The 20,908-nt window shown below is 37.1% G+C and overlaps 1 protein-coding gene across 2 annotated transcripts in view; it reads right to left on the bottom strand.

Annotated features, from left to right (window-relative positions):
• RELN (reelin) overlaps window positions 1-20,908 on the bottom strand; it is a gene marked incomplete at its 3' end in the record, with an annotated part of 380,746 nt that overhangs the window by 233,751 nt on the left and 126,087 nt on the right. For both annotated transcript variants that reach the window (XM_084897797.1, XM_084897796.1), the window contains exon 4: window positions 8,174-8,244. In XM_084897797.1, coding sequence (XP_084753923.1) covers window positions 8,174-8,244 — 71 coding nt within the window. The remainder of the gene's footprint in view (window positions 1-8,173; window positions 8,245-20,908) is intronic.

The raw sequence follows: 20,908 nt of genomic DNA, 5'->3' as shown, positions 1-20,908 counted from the left end.
GAAAATCATGAGGTCACATTAGAATGAATAAAGTCATGTTTAATTCCCCCAAAAGTTGTTCTTTTGATAAAAGTATTTTTCTTTTAACTGACTTATTTTGGAAGAAAACTTTTAAGTAACCATGTAACTCCAAAACATATTTCAGCCAAATTGTTCAACAATTTATTCAGTACAAAGAATTGATATTTCTATATGCTGGGCAGAAAAATAAAAAGGGGTGCCTAAAAAATGAGTTAAGGAGGTGGTTAATGAGTTTTGTGTTAATATTATTGATTACTTAAAATAGAGAATGCTTTGAGCCAAACAAGCATCATACATACATACATATATGTATATATGTGTGTATGTATAATGACAGACACTTCTCACAAATAAAGGTATTATGTGATGGAAATTTTATCTTCTGAATCGTTTTAGCATTCAAAGGCCCTAGGTAATTTTGCCTCAGGTATCTCTTCACCTAATTTGAAATTCAAATGTATAAAACTTCCACAGATAAATATGACAAATTAGACATGGCCCGTGAAGTTAGCATTTAATGAGCTATGAACCTAGATTTTCATCTCCCCAGGAATAATTTCTTTATTACTTTTTGTATTTTATTACAATAAAATACCATTTGACCTTCAAGTATGATAATTAAGCTTCTAAAAACGTTATAAATTTAGAGTGAAAATAGTTCTCCCTGTGTTCTGTAATATACTTCTGTTCAGTATAAAAGATTACTTAATATTTAAAGACAGCTAAATTATACACAGAACCAGCAATATTAGGAAGTATTTTTCTTCTTCCCATCCTCCCCTATTTCCCATCTCAATTTGATTTGTGTCACATAAAAACTTATCATCTCTCGCCTTATAAAATAAATGAAATAGGAGCAAAACTAAAATATATCGTTATAATCTACAAATGGGAACAGTGAACTCTTTCAGATAAGACATTCTTGTATGAGCTGTCAATAATGAGATTTTAAACACTGACGCTTATGACTTTTTTTTTTTTTTTTTTTTTTGCTATGTGCAAGCCCTCATCTTATCTGAGGACACATCCATACATATTTCAAAAATTTGCCTAGGATATAAATAAAAGATTTTAGTGAGAAAAATCAGAAAACAAAATATATTATCTGACTTGCTGGTGAATTATTATTATTTTTTAAATATTACTGTATAGCAATCTTTTTTTCAATCTTAGACCTCTGAGAATTTGAAGAGATGAAGTTCACAGATGAAGCAGAGGAGAGGGAGTGCAGCTATAAATTGAACTATAGCCTAAGCATATATACATGGCTTTTAAATAACATTCCGAGATGGGAAGGAAAACCAAGATTATCATCATCAAATAACAACAACAACAACACTACTACAAGAAGAAACCTTGTTGCTAACGTTAGCAGGAATTTGCTAGAGGTCTACTGATACTTATTCTCCCCTTCTTCATTTTAACTGGATTGGGGACCCCAGTTAGAATATTCTGTGTCCTCTGCAACTTCCTGTGACAAAGGAATTAAGTTCTGTCTATAGCAGGGGTCTTCAAACTACGGCCCGCAGGCCACATGCGGCCCGCAGAGGAGTCTGATCCGGCCCGCCAGGTTTTTTGGGCAGTGAGCGCAGCCGAGGTGTTACAGTAGGAATTAGTAGTTCATATAGTCCGGCCCTCCAGCTCTCTGAGGGACCCTGATCTGGCCCCCACTTTAAAAAGTTTGAGGACCCCTGGTCTATAGGAAGGTGAGGAGAGGTGATCCATGGGCATGCGTCCTGCTCAGGAACCTGTGAGTGCCAGAGTAGCCAGGGTGGCCCCTGCATATGGAAGCTAAATGCTGTACATAGTAGACCCACTGCACCCCTGGACCACCTACCTCCCGACTGGTTTATGACTGAGCAACATACTTCTAGACATTTAAGCCATCTGTAGATTGAGGCATTTGCCATGAAAGCTTAGTTTATATTCTATACGAGTTCATTTCCTGTTGGCTGGAGAAGAGGTCCCTTTTGGGAAATGTATCCTCTCTGTGTCTCAATCCTAAAGGCCAGAGTGGAAATTAAAGTTGATTAGACTGAGTTCCTGTGAGTAGAGACTCTGTTTTGTATATCTCTGTACCCCTATGCCCAATACATAGTTGATCAAAAAATGTTAGTTAATTGGGTACTAATAACCTCCGCAAGACATTATATCTAGAATCACTGTTGTTAGACATTCTAATATTCCAGTGTTCTCCTCTGTTCCTTCCTCTCTTAGTCACTGGTACACATGTTATCATCCTCATCTTACCTTACTTTCCACTTCCTTTTATGTACCAGTGACTGAATAAATTGTACAATTTGTCTTGTTCTAAAATAGATATGAGGCAGCTAACAAAAAAAGGGCAGACAACTGAACAAGACCGTAAAGTAAGAAAATTAAAGATGATGACAAATGAGGGTCAGGAAAAAAAATGTATCCTGTTGAGATAAGTGTGCAACATGAATGCAGTGACATCTTCAGTTTGGTCCTAAAGTTTATAGAAATGGAAGAGTTTGTAACATGAAAGAACACATATTGCTCAGGAAAAAAGGCAGCTATTTCAGGTACAGAGACTTGGAAAAAGTTTCTCCTGTGGTTTCTTAGAAAGGGGACACTGAGCAATGCAATAAACATCATTTGAAATAACATCTAACTATGGATTTTATAGGGCTATTCCTAATAAAGTCCATCAGTGGAGAAGGAAAAAGTACATAATGCCTAAATGCAATTGTAAAAACAGTGATGAGTATGCAGGAGGTGTAGGTTGGCTAGCAATTAGAGAAATAATAGAACCCTAGCAGGTTTGGCTCAGTGGATACAGCATCAGCCTGTGGACCAAAGGGTCTGGGTTTGATTCTATTCAAGGGCACGTACCTTGGTTGCAGGCTCCTCCCTAGTCCAGGCCCCAGTCAGGGCTCATGTAGGAGGCAACCATCGATGTGTTTCTCTCACATCAATATTTCTCTCTGTTTTTCCTTCTCTTTTCCACTCTCCCTAAATATCAATGGAAAAATATCCTCAGGTGAGGATTAATAAAAAAATAATAAAAATAATTTAAAAATTAAAAAAATAAAGAAATAATAGTAATTAGACAATTCTGGAAAGGTACACCTGCTGTAGGTGGTTCACTCATTCCCTCAACAACCAATATTTGAGTGCCAGGCACTGTGCCTGACTGGTTGTGGGAATATAAAACTAATCCAATCTTTGCTGGTTCAAAGGGTTCAAAATACAGTAGGAAATACATGTAGAAGTTAACATATGACAATGCAATATGGTCAACTAAATTCAATTAGTAGGATAGGTGGAATATTGATAAAAATAACGATGGTAGAGGAGGAGAGACTTGAGCTGGATCTTTAAGGATGAATACAATTTCATGGGTAAGACACAGGAAGAGGTGATGAGAAGGGTATTCCAGGGAAGGGAGCTGGCATAAATAAGCTACAGATAAGCCACAGAGACAGGGGGTGGGATGGCATGTTTGATGAAATCAGTGCTTATTACAGTGAAGAAGAGATTTCAGTGCTAGGTGAGTGTGGAGAGAGCCTAAACGCAGAGATGAAGTTGGAGAGAGAGAAGCAGCATCAGATCATGGGTGGCCTTGAAAGCCAGGCTAAACCAGGCAAATGAGGCCGGCAGCTAAGAAATGAGGTTCGTGTTTAAGAACACTCTGACAGATATGTGGCAGGCCTGAAACAAAGAAATGCTGTAGGTGTGGAAAGAGCAGTGATGGTAAGAGATATTAAGAAGATAAAGTGAGATAAATTAGTCTTAGACATACTGGGTATAGAGATAGATGAAAGGAAAGTAATGTTTACCTAAGTCTCCATTTAGTCACAAACCAGAACTATAATAAAAGGGTCCAAATTTGGGGAAAAGACAAATTCAGTTTCAAATATATTGAGTTCAAGGTATGTAAGTGACATCCAAATGTAAGTGCCTAATAATAATAATAATGACAGCTAATGTTCATAAGGTATTTATTTGCTAGCTAACATCCTCTGCATGTCATTATTGCCTTTAATCTTCAAAACTTTACTATGTTCCTTCTGGGCACAGAATATTGTGCTGGGTTCTTGAAAATTATATGAGACAACCAAAAAGGTAGGTACTGTTACTTTTCCTATTTTGCAGTAAAATATTTGAGATTACATAGCTAGAAAGTTCCAGAACAGAAGTTTGAACTCAAAGGTAGATACTTCCAAACCCCATGCTGTTAACCACGTTGCATTACTGACTCTCTGAGCAGGGGATGGTGGAAAGGAAGAAGCTGATGATTTGGGAAAGAGAGGACAAACTGTTGAGCAAGTCCTCAGAGGAGATGGCACGACTTCCAGTCCATTGAGTTTATATTTTCCTATAAATGTGTTTCCTATAAAAAGTATCTCTCCTAGGTTTGGACTAAAATATCTATGATATTTAAGGAAAGTATATGAAACTGCCACACAACTCTCATACATCCGGTACAGAGGTCCACATATGCTCCCTATGGACACAGCACAATACGTACTAATTCATATTAATGAGTTCCAACTCTTAAGAACACCAACGTGAAAATCTGTATTACATTGAACAATTGGATCTTCAGGTATAAAAATAAGGTCGGCTTAATAGGTTTCATGAACCAATATTTCACAAGCCAAAATAGAATCGTAATGAAAAGTGTTTAACCAAAGCTTTCCTGCCCTTCCAAACTTAGACTTTGTCCTTCAAAGGTGGGGGAATTCAGCAGATTACATAGCAGCTTGAGTAGAAAACATACTTCTATGCGCATCCAAAACCACTCAATGTCAAATTCTTCTCAGGCATAAATCTCGATGTTTTGACTTTGGACTAGATAAAGCTGTCAAGTGGAAATGTATATAGCTCCGAAGATTGAAAAGCAAGCTGCTTAAATATATGCTCAGTCATCTTGGGGAAAACAACATCAGTCCAAAACACTGTTCTTTAGAAAATTAAAAAAAAATAGTCAGACCCACCTAAAGCCAGTAGCAAGACATTTTAGTGTGGCCCTAGGGAACAGCCTCTTTGTCATTCCCCTCAATCTCATCTGCTGAAAGGATCTCTGTGGTGACACTTTGCCAGCCACCACCCTAGAAGGGCCCAGTTCTTTCCCCTGTTGTGAAGTTTATGAGAACGTGAAGCCAGATTCCTGGATGGTTTTATCTGAGCCTCCTAACTCAGCTCCCTTTGTTTGTACATTACAAGGTTCAGGGATGTCAGCAAAGTAGTATAACTACTAAAATGGATTGTAAACTACAAAACAGCCCTGGGAAAAACAGATGACTGACTAGCAAAAGTTTTAACATTGGACAAATTCAAGTGAAACATATCATTCATTATTTTTTCACTTCAACCATTAAAGTAGATATGGTAAAATTTAATTCTATCAGTCAATTCTGACATGCTTACTCTGAATTAATTTAAAAAAAATGCATTTTAGGGTAGTGGAAAGACATTTAGTCAGATAAACTACTGAATAACCAAGGATAGTCGAGGGAAAATTTAGGTAGATCTGATCTACAATTCATACAATAATTGAGTATAAAAGCTATTTTCTACCCAGCTTCTTTGAGGTATAATTAACAAATTAAAAAAACGTATAGATTTAAGGTATATGAGATTGTGAAATAATCACCAAAACCAAGCTAGTTAACATATCAATCAGCTAACATTAATAGGTATTCCTGAAGTGCTGAAAAATATCGAGGTAGGTTTAACACCTCATTCACTCTATGGACTTGCTTACTGAACTTTTTTTATTTCCCTCCATCTCACAGTTTAAATAGAATGTCACCAATTCTTGGCACAAAAGAATTAAAAAATGCCAAAGACTTTGTACTCTGAATGGCAGAAATACACGGTCCACCACAGTGACCCTAAGGCCCTCAGAGAACACAGCCACACTTCCTACCACTCACTTTCTACCACTCAGGGTGATGAACAGCAGAAGCACTGCTGAGCCGGCAGAAAGCAGCCAAGGTTTTCTGCTCCAGCTGTAAGCCTGACCCCTTTCCTCCTGACATAAAACATTTGCCGTTGGTTATATCCACTTCCATCATCCCAACAACAGAGAATTCCAGCATGGCTTATAAATGGCATACACTCTTTGGGGGCATCATAGGGCATGACTGCTGTCAGCTGTTTGAGCCTGCCATCTGGCCTTGCTAAATAATCGATGTATGCGTTTGAAGAGGGAATGCCAAGAAGCTCCCAGGCCAGCAAATATACATGCGAACCATTATTCTCTCTGCTCCCCTACCCCTCCACCATGATGTGTGCACGCTGTTGGACCAGCAGTGGCCATGCTGATGCACCCACATCAGCCCCATACATGTGATTTTGTTTTACCAGGGCTCCAAAAAGTGTGTAGTCTCTCCTAGCTGTTCCAGGATGAAGGCAGTAGTGATGACCTTGTTTATTGGGGTTGTGGTTTCTGAGAGTTTAATGTTTATTATTATTTTTTTTTTAATTTTAAGAATCTACTTGGTATAATGAAACCAACATTGGGCTGTGAGTCCACACTTTTGGATTCGACTCTGGCCACTTGTGAGTAGTGTGCATTTTGTCAAGTTAACTTCGTTGGCTTCATCACTAATCTGCAGACAAGGACTGCATGGTTCTAAGATCAGAGCATAAATTCAAATATTATTCCTCATCTGCAGTCTTTACAGGGTGGGACACAAGTAGGTTTACAGTTGTGAGTACATGAAACAGAGTTTATTCTTGTATCATTATTTATTAATCACTGTATTATTCTCAATACATAGAACTGTAAATCTATTTTCGTCCGCCCTGTGTATCCCATTCCCAACTATTCATTTACATTATAAAATATTTTAAACATCCCAGGCCTAAAAAACAACAAACAGCTTTTAGGTAAGGATAAATAAAATTAGACATGTTTTCCTGGTACTATGCAGTTTTTAGAGTATTATGTTCATTCCTACAAGGTGTTCTATATTTTCAGTAATGTGAACATTTTCATAATCCAAAACATACTTACATTGTGATAGATTTCTCAAGCCTACTATGAATCACATTTTTTCATTCTCAAAAGTTACAGAATAAAATCTGTTTAACCCAAGAACACTGATGATGTATTTTAAACTATAAGTAGAATAGGACTTTCTCATTCAAGAGCCATGTATATAAACTAGCAGCAGTTTGCCAGTAATAACCATCAAGTATCACATTGCTTAAATAAAGCCATATTAATTATATATATATAACTTCAAATAATCAATGGTATCTTCTTATGCTTTTCCAAAACCAATATAAATTTTCCTCATTTTTTCTCTAAATCCATTAGATTTTCTTTAGCAGAGAAATATTGAGTAGAAATTTCCTTATACTCAATAATGTAACTCCTAAGTTAATAAATTCCCCCAAAATATAAATATATAAGCCAGAAAAATGGTAATATGCCTAAGCTGATGGTGAAAAGGGCATGACATTTATAAAAACTGGCTCAGATATATCCATTGACAAGATGCTTAAATACAGAAAGAAATGTGTGGCTGAGAAATGCTTGTATTGACTCTATCAACATTTTCTGAGTGGCTGTCCCATGCCAGGTCCTATGCCAGGTCCTGGGGAGCCAAAGAGCACGGAGGCTTATTTCCTGTACTTGAGGTGGGTCTCTCAAAGGCGGCATCCATCACTTTTCAGAAGAAAATCCATATGAAGCGGGACATGCTACATGAAGACACAGAGTCAGGTGGAAGCTCAAGAGGTAGAGGGATCAATTTTGTGTGAGGGCAGCGGTCCTGGTTTTCACCCTTCAGTGTGCATGAGTATGTATGTGTGTGCACATGTGCGGTGTGTACACACATATGTATGTGCACCTGTCAGAGATTGGTATAGGTGAGAGCTGAGATGTGTATGAAGCAATCATAAAGCAGAATTACTGACTGTAATTCATTAGAAAATAATTATGAAAAGAAAATATTTTTTCTTATTTTTTTTTGTTCACAGTTAATATTTAAAAAAAATCTACAGGTCTTTATCAATAATTACTAAATAATTATTATGGTATCAAGGGGTCAGTAATTCTAAAGCATCAGGATCAAGCACTATTAATGAAATACTTACTTAGCACATAGAACGTAGGACCTACCATAAATAATTTTGACACAATGAACCCAGAGAAGTAAAAGATTCTTACCTCCTTGTTCACACAACTGCTGGGCTAAAGCATCTTTGAAGATAATCTGGCCCCTGTGTGTTGCTGTAGCCCTGGAAACGAAAAGGAAAAGGTTAATCCAAATCTTATAGTAAGTTTGGTAATAACATGTATTTTTTAACTTTGAAAAACCGTCATTATTGTGTGGACATGATTTTTTAAAACATTAGTGCATCTGAACAATGAAAAAAAAAACACAATAGAGTGAGGCTTAAACCAAGGCACCTGGGTTATGAATTATCTTCTGGTTATACTCTGTAAAAATATTGTAGCATTTGTGGGCTTACTTTGAAAACCACAGATGTGAGCAAATCCTGGGTAGAAGAAAAAGCATGGAAAAAATGCTTGTTAAAATTTCTTCTTCAGCAAGCCTTGACAGAAAATGTTTTGTGGAGCAATAATGATATTAGCACTGGTAAAAGATGCTCTTAACGCACTTTTTGTCCTGAAATCAACAGTTGCCATATCATACAGAGAGGTTAGACAAGAATTACATTTTAAAGTATTTTTTTTAAAAGAAGGCTACTTGAAGCTTTCATAATTATAAAATCTGTCATACTAAAATATACATTTACTGGGTCTAATTCACCATTTGGAGATATATATATTTTACTTCCTCTAATTAGAGCTGTGCACATAGATTGGTAAAAAATATATATATATGTGTAATAATATCCTTGCAGCAGATGTGTTATTCAATGGCTATAATAGGAACTATCTTAACAATGGAATAATTATTTATGTTTTATATTCAAATTATTTTTCCTTAAAATTGTTTTTTTTTTCTTCTGGTATAAAATGTATTACTTAAATTTAAAACAAAATCATCTTGCTTTAAGAAACCTGAGCTTTTCAATATCTAAAATATATTTATTTTTTAAACATATTCTATTAATTTTTAACAGAAAGGAAGGGAGAGGGATAGGGAGTTAGAAACATCAATGAGAGAAACATTGATCAGCTGCCTTCTGCACACCCCCAACTGAGGATGTGCCCGCAACCCATGTACATGCCCTTGACTGGAATTGAACCTGGGACCCTTCAGTCCCAGGCCAACACTCTATCAACTGAGCTAAACTGTTTGGGGCAAATAACTAAAATATATTAACATTAAGTCTCAACTTTATTCTAGACAAACCTACCGTAGGTCAAAAGTAATTTGATTCAACCATTATTTACTGAAGATGGGTTATGTGAAGGCACTGTGCTTGGTCACAAGAAGGCAAAGTTTGGCCTCTGCATTTCCCCTCCATATGTGCACCACTCAGTCAACACTTTGTCCTTGGTGGGGCCCAATGGGAGCTCATGGTCTCCATGCGGATATACCTTCCTCCTCCATGCTGCAGACTTTCTAATATCTATCCCCCATTGAATTATTACTGTCACCAGAATCAAGTCTCCTTGGACTAGCTCTGAAAGAAATCTGACAGCTTTTGAAGTTGTTAGGTTCCCTTTCCTCATCCGGCATGCTCCCCATCACCCATTCCCCCAACTTCCTGGTGCATTTCTCTGGAACTCTTAGGGTTTTAGAGAAGCAGAGTGTGAGAACCACTGAACTACTATAACTCTTACAGCACATGAACCAGGAAACAGGCACAGTGAAGGCCTGCTCAGTATCACACAAACTGGTAATGGCAGATAGAATCTGACCCCAGCTTTTGATTTCAAGCCTTCGATTCTTTCCTCTGCATCCATAGTAGTTTTCAAAATGTGTTCCATGGTCTCCCTGGCAGTCAGGGGAGGGGCAGCAGAGAGTATTCCAGGCTTCATCAATTCAACCACAGCACCTGGCCTTTACATGTTCTCATTATTTAATGTTTAAAGAAAAGGCTCAGGGGTTAGACACTGATTTGCAGAGCATACCATGTGCTCAATGTCATTATCTGAAATACTCTGCATGGGAAAATCCAAAGGAGTAGTAATGATGTTACTGGTATATGAATATATAAACCTTATGTATCGTTGTTATTATTATAACACTTCTTTGATGAATTGAAATTTACTCCCTGCTAGACACTGTTGGGAGTAAATTAACTCAATTTAACTCAATCCTGACAACAGCCCTCCAAGTTAGATACCATTATCCCCATTTTCCTGGGACACAGAACTGTTGTGTGATTTCCCTAATATCATAAAGCGGGTAGTAAAGTCAGGATTCAAACCCACACAGAGTGTAGAATCCTTGTGTTTAACCATCACATTAAATCGTCATTGATCTGATTCATAAATTTGATGGTAGCCTTTAATCTCTTTCCAGGGGGGACAGCCTGCTTTATGGGCCTGATAGTCAAACTCATTCCTTCTTTGGCTTGTGCTCTCTATTCTAATCCTTTAGTCCATGGTCGGCAAACTCATTAGTCAACAGAGCCAAATATCAACAGTACAACAATTGAAATTTCTTTTGAGAGCCAATTTTTTAAAACTAAAACTTCTTCTAACATACTTTTTCAAAATAGACTCGCCCAGGCCATGGTATTTTGTGGAAGAGCCACACTCAAGGGGCCAAAGAGCTGCCCGCATGTGGCTCATGAGCCGCAGTTTGCTGACCACTGCATTAGTCCATAGTTAAGCACTTTTATTTTGCTTCTTTAGGACAAATTACTTTCCCGTTTTCATTTGGAACCTTGGTCACTTGGCCAGCAGCTCCCTGGAATCAATCTTTAAAGATACTATTATTTTGATCCCTTCTTCCATGGTGTTCAATCAGTCTCTCAACTTCTAATCAGCTCACTGCAGTCCCTGTGTCACAGTTTCTCCAACAGCCTGCACGATTCCCTCACATCTCTTCTGTTCTCTAACAAATACAAGAGCACTGAATGCCAGTCTCAGCCACACCATGGCCCAATCTCCGTGGGGAAACAATGAGCATATTGAAAGATAATCATCACGTGCAGCATTTTCTTTTCTTTTCTTTTTTTTATTGATTAAGGTATTACATGTGTCCTTATTCCCGCATTGCTCTCCATCCCCGCCCCCCAATCATACTCTCACCATCACCTCCTGTTTGTGCAGCATTTTCTTTACCAACCTTTTAAATCCTCAGATTTAAAGATAAAAATACCCAACTCTACAGGAGATGCATCATTAGCAATTTTAGGGGCCTATAAATATAAATATTTAAAATAAAATGTATTGCCTGGCAATATGGCATATGGCTCAGTGGTCGAGCATCAACCTATGAACTAGGAGGCCGTGGTTCGATTCCCAAGTGGGGCACATGCCCAAGTTGCAGGCTTGATCCCCATTTAAATATGTCTATATTTAAATGAATACATAGTTTAACTATATGTATATACATTTAAATGTAAATATTAAAAAATATATTAAATTTCCTAAAAACACTAAGAATTGAAAGACTAGAGGACATGTCCTTCAATATTTAATCCATAATATATTTTTCTTACAAAAATGAAAATGCACAGTTATGATATATATTCAATAGTAACAGGTCTTATTTAATTTCAGAATTGTTATTTTATGTAATTTATAGCTCTCTTTTGGGGGAGCTCTGTCAAATTTGTGGTGCTAATAACTTGTACTGAATTTTCCATAATTAGCAGTAATTTTTCAGAATAGTTTTAAAAATATCCTCATTGTTCATTGTTCTGGAGAGTAGACCAAATTTCTTAAACAAGCTTCTAATAAATACTTATCAACTTCTTGAGAGATGCATAGATTTCTAGAGCAAATTTGGCAACAAGAATCCCTATTAAATAAGTAATGTTAAAATCCCCTTGGGTTATTACAACCTATCATTTGAAAAGCTCTAAAGATTTTACCAAATAAAGAAAATTCATTATGATTACTATATTCAGAGCTTAAAATAGACTTTGTTGTTGTTAATCCTCACATGGGGATATTTCCCACTGATTTTTAGAGAGTGGAGGAGGGGGAGAGATAGAGAGAGAAACATCGATGTATTAGGTCTAGTAATAATTAATGTCGTTTTCTAATACTTTTTTTAAATCGAATTTATTTAAACAATACAACAAAATTTAATCAACGATATAGTTGCCGTTGTTTTCTACTACTTGTGCCCAACGCTCAGGAAGCATTTTAATCCCTCTGTTGTAAAATTCTTGTGATTTTGATGCGAAAAATTCGGTCAATGCATTTTTGAGGCATTCTTCATTATTAAATTTTTTTCCAAGAAGAAAGTTTTGCAAAGAACGAAACAAATGGTAATCGGAAGGAGCAATATCAGGAGAATATGCAGGTTGAGGGAGAACTTCCCATTCCAACTGGCGCAATTTTTCAGCAGTGATTCTTGCAATATGCGGTCGTGCATTATCGTGGTGAAGAATTACGCCCTTCCGATTAATCAGCACGGGTTCTTTTTCTCTTAAAGCTTGGGCTAACCTTTCCAATTGGACACTATACACTGCACTTGTAATGGTTTGGTTAGATGGTAAAAGTTCATAATGAAGAATTCCTTTAAAATTCCACCAAACACACAACATCACTTTTTTCGCATGCAAGTCAGGTTTTGGCGTGGGCTGCAGAGCCTCATTTTTGTCCAACCATTGAGGCCGCCTTTTCAAATTAACATACAGCACCCATTCTTCATCTCCGGTAACAATTTGCTCTAAAAACGGCAAACGGTTTTGACGAGAGAGGAGCGAACTGCAAATTGTGACTCTTTGATTACGGTTGTTGTTGGTCAACTCATGAGGAACCCATTTTCCAAACTTTTGGACTTTGCCAAGTGCACGCAATTGATTGGAAATTGTTTTTTGTGAACAATTTAAAGTTGTCGCAAGCTCTTGTTGGGTAATTTGAGGATTTTGCACCAAAAGAGCTTGAAGAGCTTCTTGATCAAAATTGGACACACGGCCTCGACCACTCTTGTCATCTAACGAAAAATTTCCCTCGCGAAATTTCTCAAACCAACGCTGGCATTTTCTGGCGCTAACTGCATCTTGACCAAGAGCACTACAGATGTTTTTTGCAGCCTCACTTGCTTTTCTTCCTAATTGGAACTCGTAAAGCATGCAGTGCCGAATATGCTCTTCATCCGCCATCTTCTTAGCCCTAGTTTTGCAACAAAAACCAAACCAAACACAAACTTTTTCAAGCAAAACTTGTTCATTGCACTTCATACGTTCTGTAGATACCACGTGTTTGAAGGTTATGTCAATACAAGTCAACGCCAAGCAAGATTTTAAACGAATGTTTAAAAACGACATTAATTATTACTAGACCCGATAAGAAAGACACATCAATTGGTTGGCTCCCACATGCACGCTGACCAGGGTTGGGGATCCAGCCTGCAACCAAAGGACCTGCTCTTGACTGGAAGTGAACCCAGGGCCATTCTGCTCACAGGCCAACACCCTATCCAATGAGCCAAACTGGCTAGGGCTTGTTGTTGTAACTTTTAAAGAATATGCCACATTTTAATTTTAACTGAACTCGTAGAGCAACTGTCTACCCAAATCATTTTATAATTGAGTGTGTAGTGTAGTAAGTGCTGAGCTCTGAGTCTCTGGAGTCAGAAATACTAACACTTGAACATAGTGAGCTGCCACTTATGAGCTATCTGACTTTTGCATAACTCCTTTAATCACTCTAGGCTTTATATTCCCTGTATGACAATATGGATAATAATTATTAAATATATGAATATTTACTCTTCAGATACAGTCTACCTAAATAGGTGTCAAGCTTCTGGAATAGTAGGAATAGTTAATTAAAAAACATTATCTCCCATAAAGCACCTGTCATAATGACTTGAACATATGAGAAAAATCAAAACTATATTTTGAGGTGCACATTTTGCTTCAAATGTGCCATATGGACATCCAGTTCCCCCCGCAAAAAAAAAGGAATAAAATATAGTTGTTGCAATGCCTACCCAAGTGTATTGTTTATTTTATGAAATGTTCACAGATTTACCTAAAGAATCGTTTTTAAATTAAGGGTAATGCTGGGTTTCTTTTCCTGCCTTTCTTTCCTGCTCTACGAGTGAGGTCTGGTATGTTAGTGTGCTTTGTCCATTCACAGTTGGTAGGATACTCATTAATCAGCAATCTGATGTTAATCCAGTGTAATATCAGCATGCCTGTGCCAAGAGACCCTCCAAAAAGTGTTTCTAAATATGCGGGACATCAGGAAAGAGAGAGGTGGTTTGAATTTGGTAAATTTGATCTTCAAAGGAATCCATTCACTTGCAAAGATTCTTGCTTCCTTTCCATCTGCAAATTACTGTACTTAAAAAAAAAAAACTTTCTTGCCAAAACCGGTTTGGCTCAGTGGATAGAGCGTTGGCCTGTGGACTGAAAAGGTCCTGGGTTCCATTCTGGTCAAGGGCATGTACCTTGGTTGTGGGCACATCCCCAATGGGGGGTGTGCAAGAGGCAACTGATCGATGATTCTCTCTCATTGATGTTTCTAACTCTCTATCCCTCTCTTTTCCTCTCTGTAAAAAAATCAATAAAAATATATATATTTTTAAAAAAACTTTCTTGTTGAAAGTATTACATATGTCCTTCTTTACCCCATTGCTCTCTTCTAGTCTGCCATTGTCCCCACTACAGGCCTTCACCGCCCTATTGTCTGTGTCCATGGGTTATGCATATATGCATACAAGTTCTTTGGTTGATCTTTTCACATGCACTTACCCTCCCCCGCCTTCTCTCTGAGAATCCAAAGTATGCATCCAATATGTCTCCTCTTTGGAAAAATGTCTACATATTAAGGTTCTCTGCCCATTTGTTAATCGGGTTGTTTGTTTGGGATTTTTTGGTGTTAAGTTGAATAAGTTTCTTAAATGCTTTAGATACTAACTCTTGGTGAGATTTGGGAATTATCTTCCCACATCCAGTAGTTGTCTTTTTGTTTTGTTTATGGTTTCCTTTGTTATGCAAAAACTTTTTAGTTTGTTGTAGCCCTATTTGTTTATTTCCTCTTTTGTTTCCCTTGCCCAAGGAGATATATCCAAAGCAATATTGGTAAGAACGATGCCAAAGAATTCATTCCCTATGTTTTCTACTAAGAGTTTTATGGTTTCAGGTTTTACATTTAAATCTTTATTCCATTTTGAGTTTATTTTTGTCTATGGTGTAAGATAATCGTCCAATTTTTTTTTTTTTTGCATGCACCTATCCAGTATTCCCAACACCACTTATTAAAGAGACAGTCTTTATTCCATTGTATATCCTTGCCTCCTTTGTATATTAATTGACCTAAAAGTGAGCATTTATTTCTGAGTGCTCTATTATTCTGTTCTGTTCTATTCTATTCTATTCATTATATCCCATCCCATCCCATTCCATTGATCTCCATATCTGTTTTTATGCCAGTAACATACTATTTTGATTACTGTAGATTTATACTATACTTTGATATCTGGGAGCATGATACCTAATACATTGTTCTTCCTCAAAATTTCTGTAGCTATTCAGGATCTTTTCAAGTTCCATATAAATTTTATGATTAGTTGTACTAATTATAACAAGAATGTCACTGGTATTTTAATAAATGTTGCATTAAATCTTTATATTGTTTTATATTACAAGATTTTTAAAGGGTAAATCATATTCTACTATATAGCTATATATTTTCTTTATTAAATTTTTTATTTTTAATATTTTAAATAATTATGTAAGTCTTTCATCATATCTTTTATTCTTTTATTACCCTCCCCCCTCCCAACTTTATTGAGAGATAATTTCCTACTAAGTTTTTCTAGGGTTTTCATGCTTATGTAAGTATGGCACGTATCTCAATGAAGCTATTATTAAAAAATAAAATTGAAATATATTCTAGAAGATTGTAAATAACCTAATGGTAGATAGACATATATCATTATAAGGACATATTAAAGAGTCATAATCATTATTAAGGTGTGAATTGGGTATACTTCTTTTTCTTGAGGTTAAAGTTAAAATAGATAAAAAGAAGGGTTTTAAGGCTTAAAATATCCAAAAAACAGAGCTAAATTAGTATTTTTTTTAAATGCTGCCATTCTTCAATACTTTAATTAAAAGAATGTAGTAGGTGGCCTCAAACTGCAACCAAATTTCAATTGAACCAAAGTTTAATTTCTGCATCTCATGCAACTTTAAGCACAGAGAGAGAGTAATTTTTCTTTTGTGTAAGTAGTGCTTCTCTTACCTAAGGGTGCATTTAGATGAAAGAAAACACATTAAATTATTGATGTAATGATTAATTGAAAGTCCCCTTAAACTATCTAGCATATTTATAGCATAACACTTTGGCCCTCTGCAGGCAAAACTACAACTTTTACAAGTACATGCAAAAGCAGTTATGTGTGCCTTTTTGTTTTTAAATAAATTACAGTATTGAAATAACCAGGCCAAATGCTTAGGATGTTGTCTAGATGAAAGCTGATTCTTTTTTTCTGTACACCCCTCACCTAGACGCACACTCCCTTGGGTTAATAAAGAAGCATACTCAGACTGATCCCCATATTGCCTCCAGTGCTGCTGTATTGCTAGAGAGAGTGTCCAGGTGAGATTATTGATGATATCACCAGTTCTGTCCTAGTGAGCCCGATATTGGAATAGCACAAGTTCCAGCACAAGTCTAAGAAGAACCATTTACCAGCCAATAATAAAACAGACAGTGGACACATGAGGAATGTGAAACTTCCCACCAACGATAACCCTCAGGCAGGTGCATTTTCAGGGAAAGACATAGGAATGTGAGATGAAAACAGGCAACAAGAGTGGTAACCATTTTGCCAGACAGATTATATGTTTTGTGCGAAGGGTGTTTAAAAGGCAAATTCTAAACCATCGAGTGACTAGTGACCCTAAAAAGGGGAAGCTTTAAATATATATAATGTGCCAGGCCCCAGTCTCAGCCAGTTTATTCAAACTCTCTGGGCTTGGGGCTCAGGCACGCAAGATTCTACTTGTAGTCAGGCTTGCACATGACTGGTCTAAACAGATGTACCACTATCACTTGTTTCCCCGGGACTCAGAATGCTTCACCCTCCCTCTTTGCAACATCTTCCAACTGGTGACAACCACCACTATGAGCAGGTTGTTTTATTCCTTCTTTCTCCAACCAAAACCCCATGAGTGGAAATTACAGTTTATTCTATTGGTCCTTCATTGGGATTGCCCTGCCTTCCCCTGTGATTTGTCACTGTACTTAGTAGATAAGAATCACGTGTATATTTAACTCCCACTAACAACAAAAGAAACAGAAAAAGTAATTTTCAGTGAGGTGGGATTCTCCTATGAACCTAAAAGGATGTTGTATGACATAATAATGCATTTTAGAGTTGGTTCTGGTCTTGTCGTTCACAAGCTGATGCATAGGAAGGATTTCTCAACCTCAGCACTAATGAAATTTGAGCTGCATACAGAATGTTTAGCAGCATTCCTGGTCTCTACTAGATGTCAGGTATGACAACAAAAATTGTCTCCAGACACTGTCAAATGATCCCTGGGAATATAGGCAAAATTGTCCCTGGTTGAGAATCACTGGTATATAATAGGTTTGTAAGAACTCAGCCCATATCAAAACTACAGTATTTGCATCGAAACTTCTGCTTACCACATTGGATACCACATTTATACTATGAAAAAAATGTTTCAACTTTGGCTCATGTCTAGCAGTTTAATTATATATAATACCCCCTAATGCCAAGAGCATTTCCTATTGAAGTCAATTTCTGTGGATCTGTCATAACCAGCTTCCTGCATTGCTTTGGGCAAAGGAGAAAAGATCCCGACACACACATTCTGCAGTAGATTATCTGCATAAATGGTCCCTGCAGCTCAAGCTAAGTCTCCGCTTCAGGAAAGTTGTTTTGCCTGACTCATATTTTTGTGAGTTCACTCAATGACTAACAAGCCCTTGGGGCTGGGAAAGTTGAAAGGTTTTTGTTAAAAAGACCTTTTCTGGAATTCCACACAATATTATTGGAGAACCCATTGTGGATAAATGGGAGTTGATGAAAATATAAGGTATAAACATTCAAAGTCAATAATTTATCACTAAGAACAGAGATTCACTAACAGAGCAAAGGAGATTGAGTCAATTAATCATAAAATTAGGCATTTTGGAGTTGGATTGTATGCTTCATGATTTTTTTTTCCTTTTGCTGGGAAGACATGAACAAATCATCCATTTTCAGGAATGTAGCTAAAAGAAAGCATTTATTGCAAATAAAGGCAGAGAAACAGTGAGTTAAAAGTGAAAAGTCAGTCACGGAAAATGAATATTTTAAAATTCCTTTGGAATTACAAGGCACAGACCATGACTAATGGCATAAAAATGATGGCCCATCTTTATAATTTTTCCCCAGAAAACATACACTGTTTGAATTACATTGTGAATAAAGTAGCAACAAGGAATGCCATTTGACAGAGCTTGGGCTCTTATAATGTCACTCTCTGTCTGCGAATATTCCATTTTTGTATAATGCTAAAGAAATCACATTTTCATTTTTCGGTAGTTCATTATGGCTCATTGTTGTAGCAACTGCCAAACCAGTCAATTTGTTTAAATAATAGAACAAGCTTCTATTGTCTCTCAGTCTGACACAGTGCCAACTAGGTCTACCTTTCCAAGAGGAAAATCATGTTTCTAAACTCTTTATCTAATTTTAATGTTCCTGGAGTTATATACAGTCAATTCTTTTAGAACACTGAACTGAATGTATATACTCAAGCATTTATTGCTTAAATTAAGTTATAAAGACCACTGATTTTCAGATTGCCATTAAAGAACAAACCCTATGTGAGTCTTTAAAAGCCCAGTGAATCTGTTTTCCTTCTGATCTTTTAAAACAGTAGCAATTTAGTGATCTTGTTTTTCCTGAGTTATTCATCTCCTAGCATATATTTGCCTAATTCAGATTTCTGGAATCTATCACCCTTCCCTAAAAAGGAAAAAAAGAAAAATGGCTGTGTGTTTCTGGGTTTGCAATTTTAAATCTCAGCCTGTTTTTGTTGTTGGTTTGTTTTTGTCTTTCAGCAGTATTTATAGCAGTGAGAAGAATAGATACAATCTCCTTACCATGAATACAAATTCATACCATCCAAAATTTACAAAACAGAAATATTCACTGGTTAAATATGCAAAGAGTTTGTAGAAAGTAAGTGGGGATATAGCTACAGAGCCATTCTTACATACCTACGTGGTGAGACCCACATGCCTGCAATTCTTAATTAGAGACTCATTCCTTTGAAAAGTAACCGATCTCTTTTTAAGGTCCTTTTGCTACTTGAAATGTTTTATTTGGGGATGACTTTAGATTTAACAGAAAAGTTGCCGAGACAGCGTAAGAGCATTCCCACACACAACCTTCACTCAGCTTCCCTAATGATAACTCTTCACACAACCATGGTACGTGTATCAATACTAAGAAAATAACATTCAGAATTTACGATGTTTCAGATAACGTCCCCCCCACTCTGCCCCATAAGGATCCGATCCAGGACACCATGTCACATTTAGCAAGACCCCTTTTGTAACCACAAAAATTTCCAGGCAGTATAATTTATTAAATTACCAACCAACCCTATTATGAACTCATTTATTACATCAATTTTCTTCTGGAAGAAAAAGATAAGGGCAGCATAAAAATCCCGGGCATGTGAGGGTCTATAAAGGAATTGTGAAGGGAAGGAAATGCTGCCAAGAAAGGAGGCAACAAATCAAAGGCAAAGACATTCCGTTTTGCCTGGGGCGGGCAGGCCCTGTGCGGCTACGTGTAATTAGCTTCCTCAATGACTACATCTGACAAACTAATTTTCATTTGAGAGAAAACAACAAATCATTAATTATGCTAATAAGTCGCAGATGAGAATCTTTGTGTGTAGCTTCTACATGCACTGTGGTTTGTGCCCCTAGTCCAGTGGTCGGCAAACTCATTAGTCAACAGAGCCAAATATCAACAGCACGACGATTGAAATTTCTTTTGAGAGCCAAATTTTTTAAACTTAAACTTCTTCTAACACCAATTCTTCAAAATAGACTCGCCCAGGCCGTGGTATTTTGTGGAAGAGCCACACTCAAGGAGCCAAAGAGCCGCATGTGGTGCTCAAGCTGCAGTTTGCCGGCCACCGCCCTAGTGAGCCTTTCCATTTCCATTGTGTAAGGACATCTCTGATCGCCCAGCCGTGGACCACACTATTCCCTGACTCTGCAGGGCCAATTCTGAACCAGCACTGTTGTTCAGATATACCTCTCTACAATGCCCTTAGAAGCTAGCTTACAGTCTTGTTCTGATAGCTACTTGAAAGCGAAGATGTAGTTTAAGAAGCAACAAAGTGTTGTGATTAAGAGCATGCATTTAGTAATCACAATTGGGTTTAAATTTAGCTACCATTTAATAGTATTGGCCTTGGGCAAATTAAATAACCTCCTCGAATTGCAGTCTATTCAAGTGTAAAACAGGGGCAATAATAGGGCCTAGATGATTCCCATGAACATGGCTTGGTGGCGTACAGTCACATCTTGGCACCCATAAGGTCAATCTTCTCTCTGTTCTTAAACCAATCCTAGAGTCAGGAAGGACAAAGGACTTTATGTTAGTCCTGTCAGCCAGGGAGATCTAGAACTCAGCTGCCTCTTCAAATGTGGACCTTGGGGATCAACAATGATTCTTGAGACCCTATTTTGGTCTCTGTCTCCCTTTATTGCCAGGCAGACCTAGGACCCTTTTCCCACATGAACATCCCTAGGGAGCTCCTTTCTCCCTTCCACAGTGTCTCAGCGGACTTCAGACTTCTACCT

This window comes from Pipistrellus hanaki (genome assembly GCF_964339955.1).
Source record: "Pipistrellus hanaki genome assembly, chromosome: 10".
Taxonomy (NCBI): Eukaryota; Metazoa; Chordata; class Mammalia; order Chiroptera; family Vespertilionidae; genus Pipistrellus; species Pipistrellus hanaki.
The sequence above is the reverse complement of the archived record's forward strand: the minus strand, read 5'-3'. Positions and strand labels throughout refer to the sequence as shown.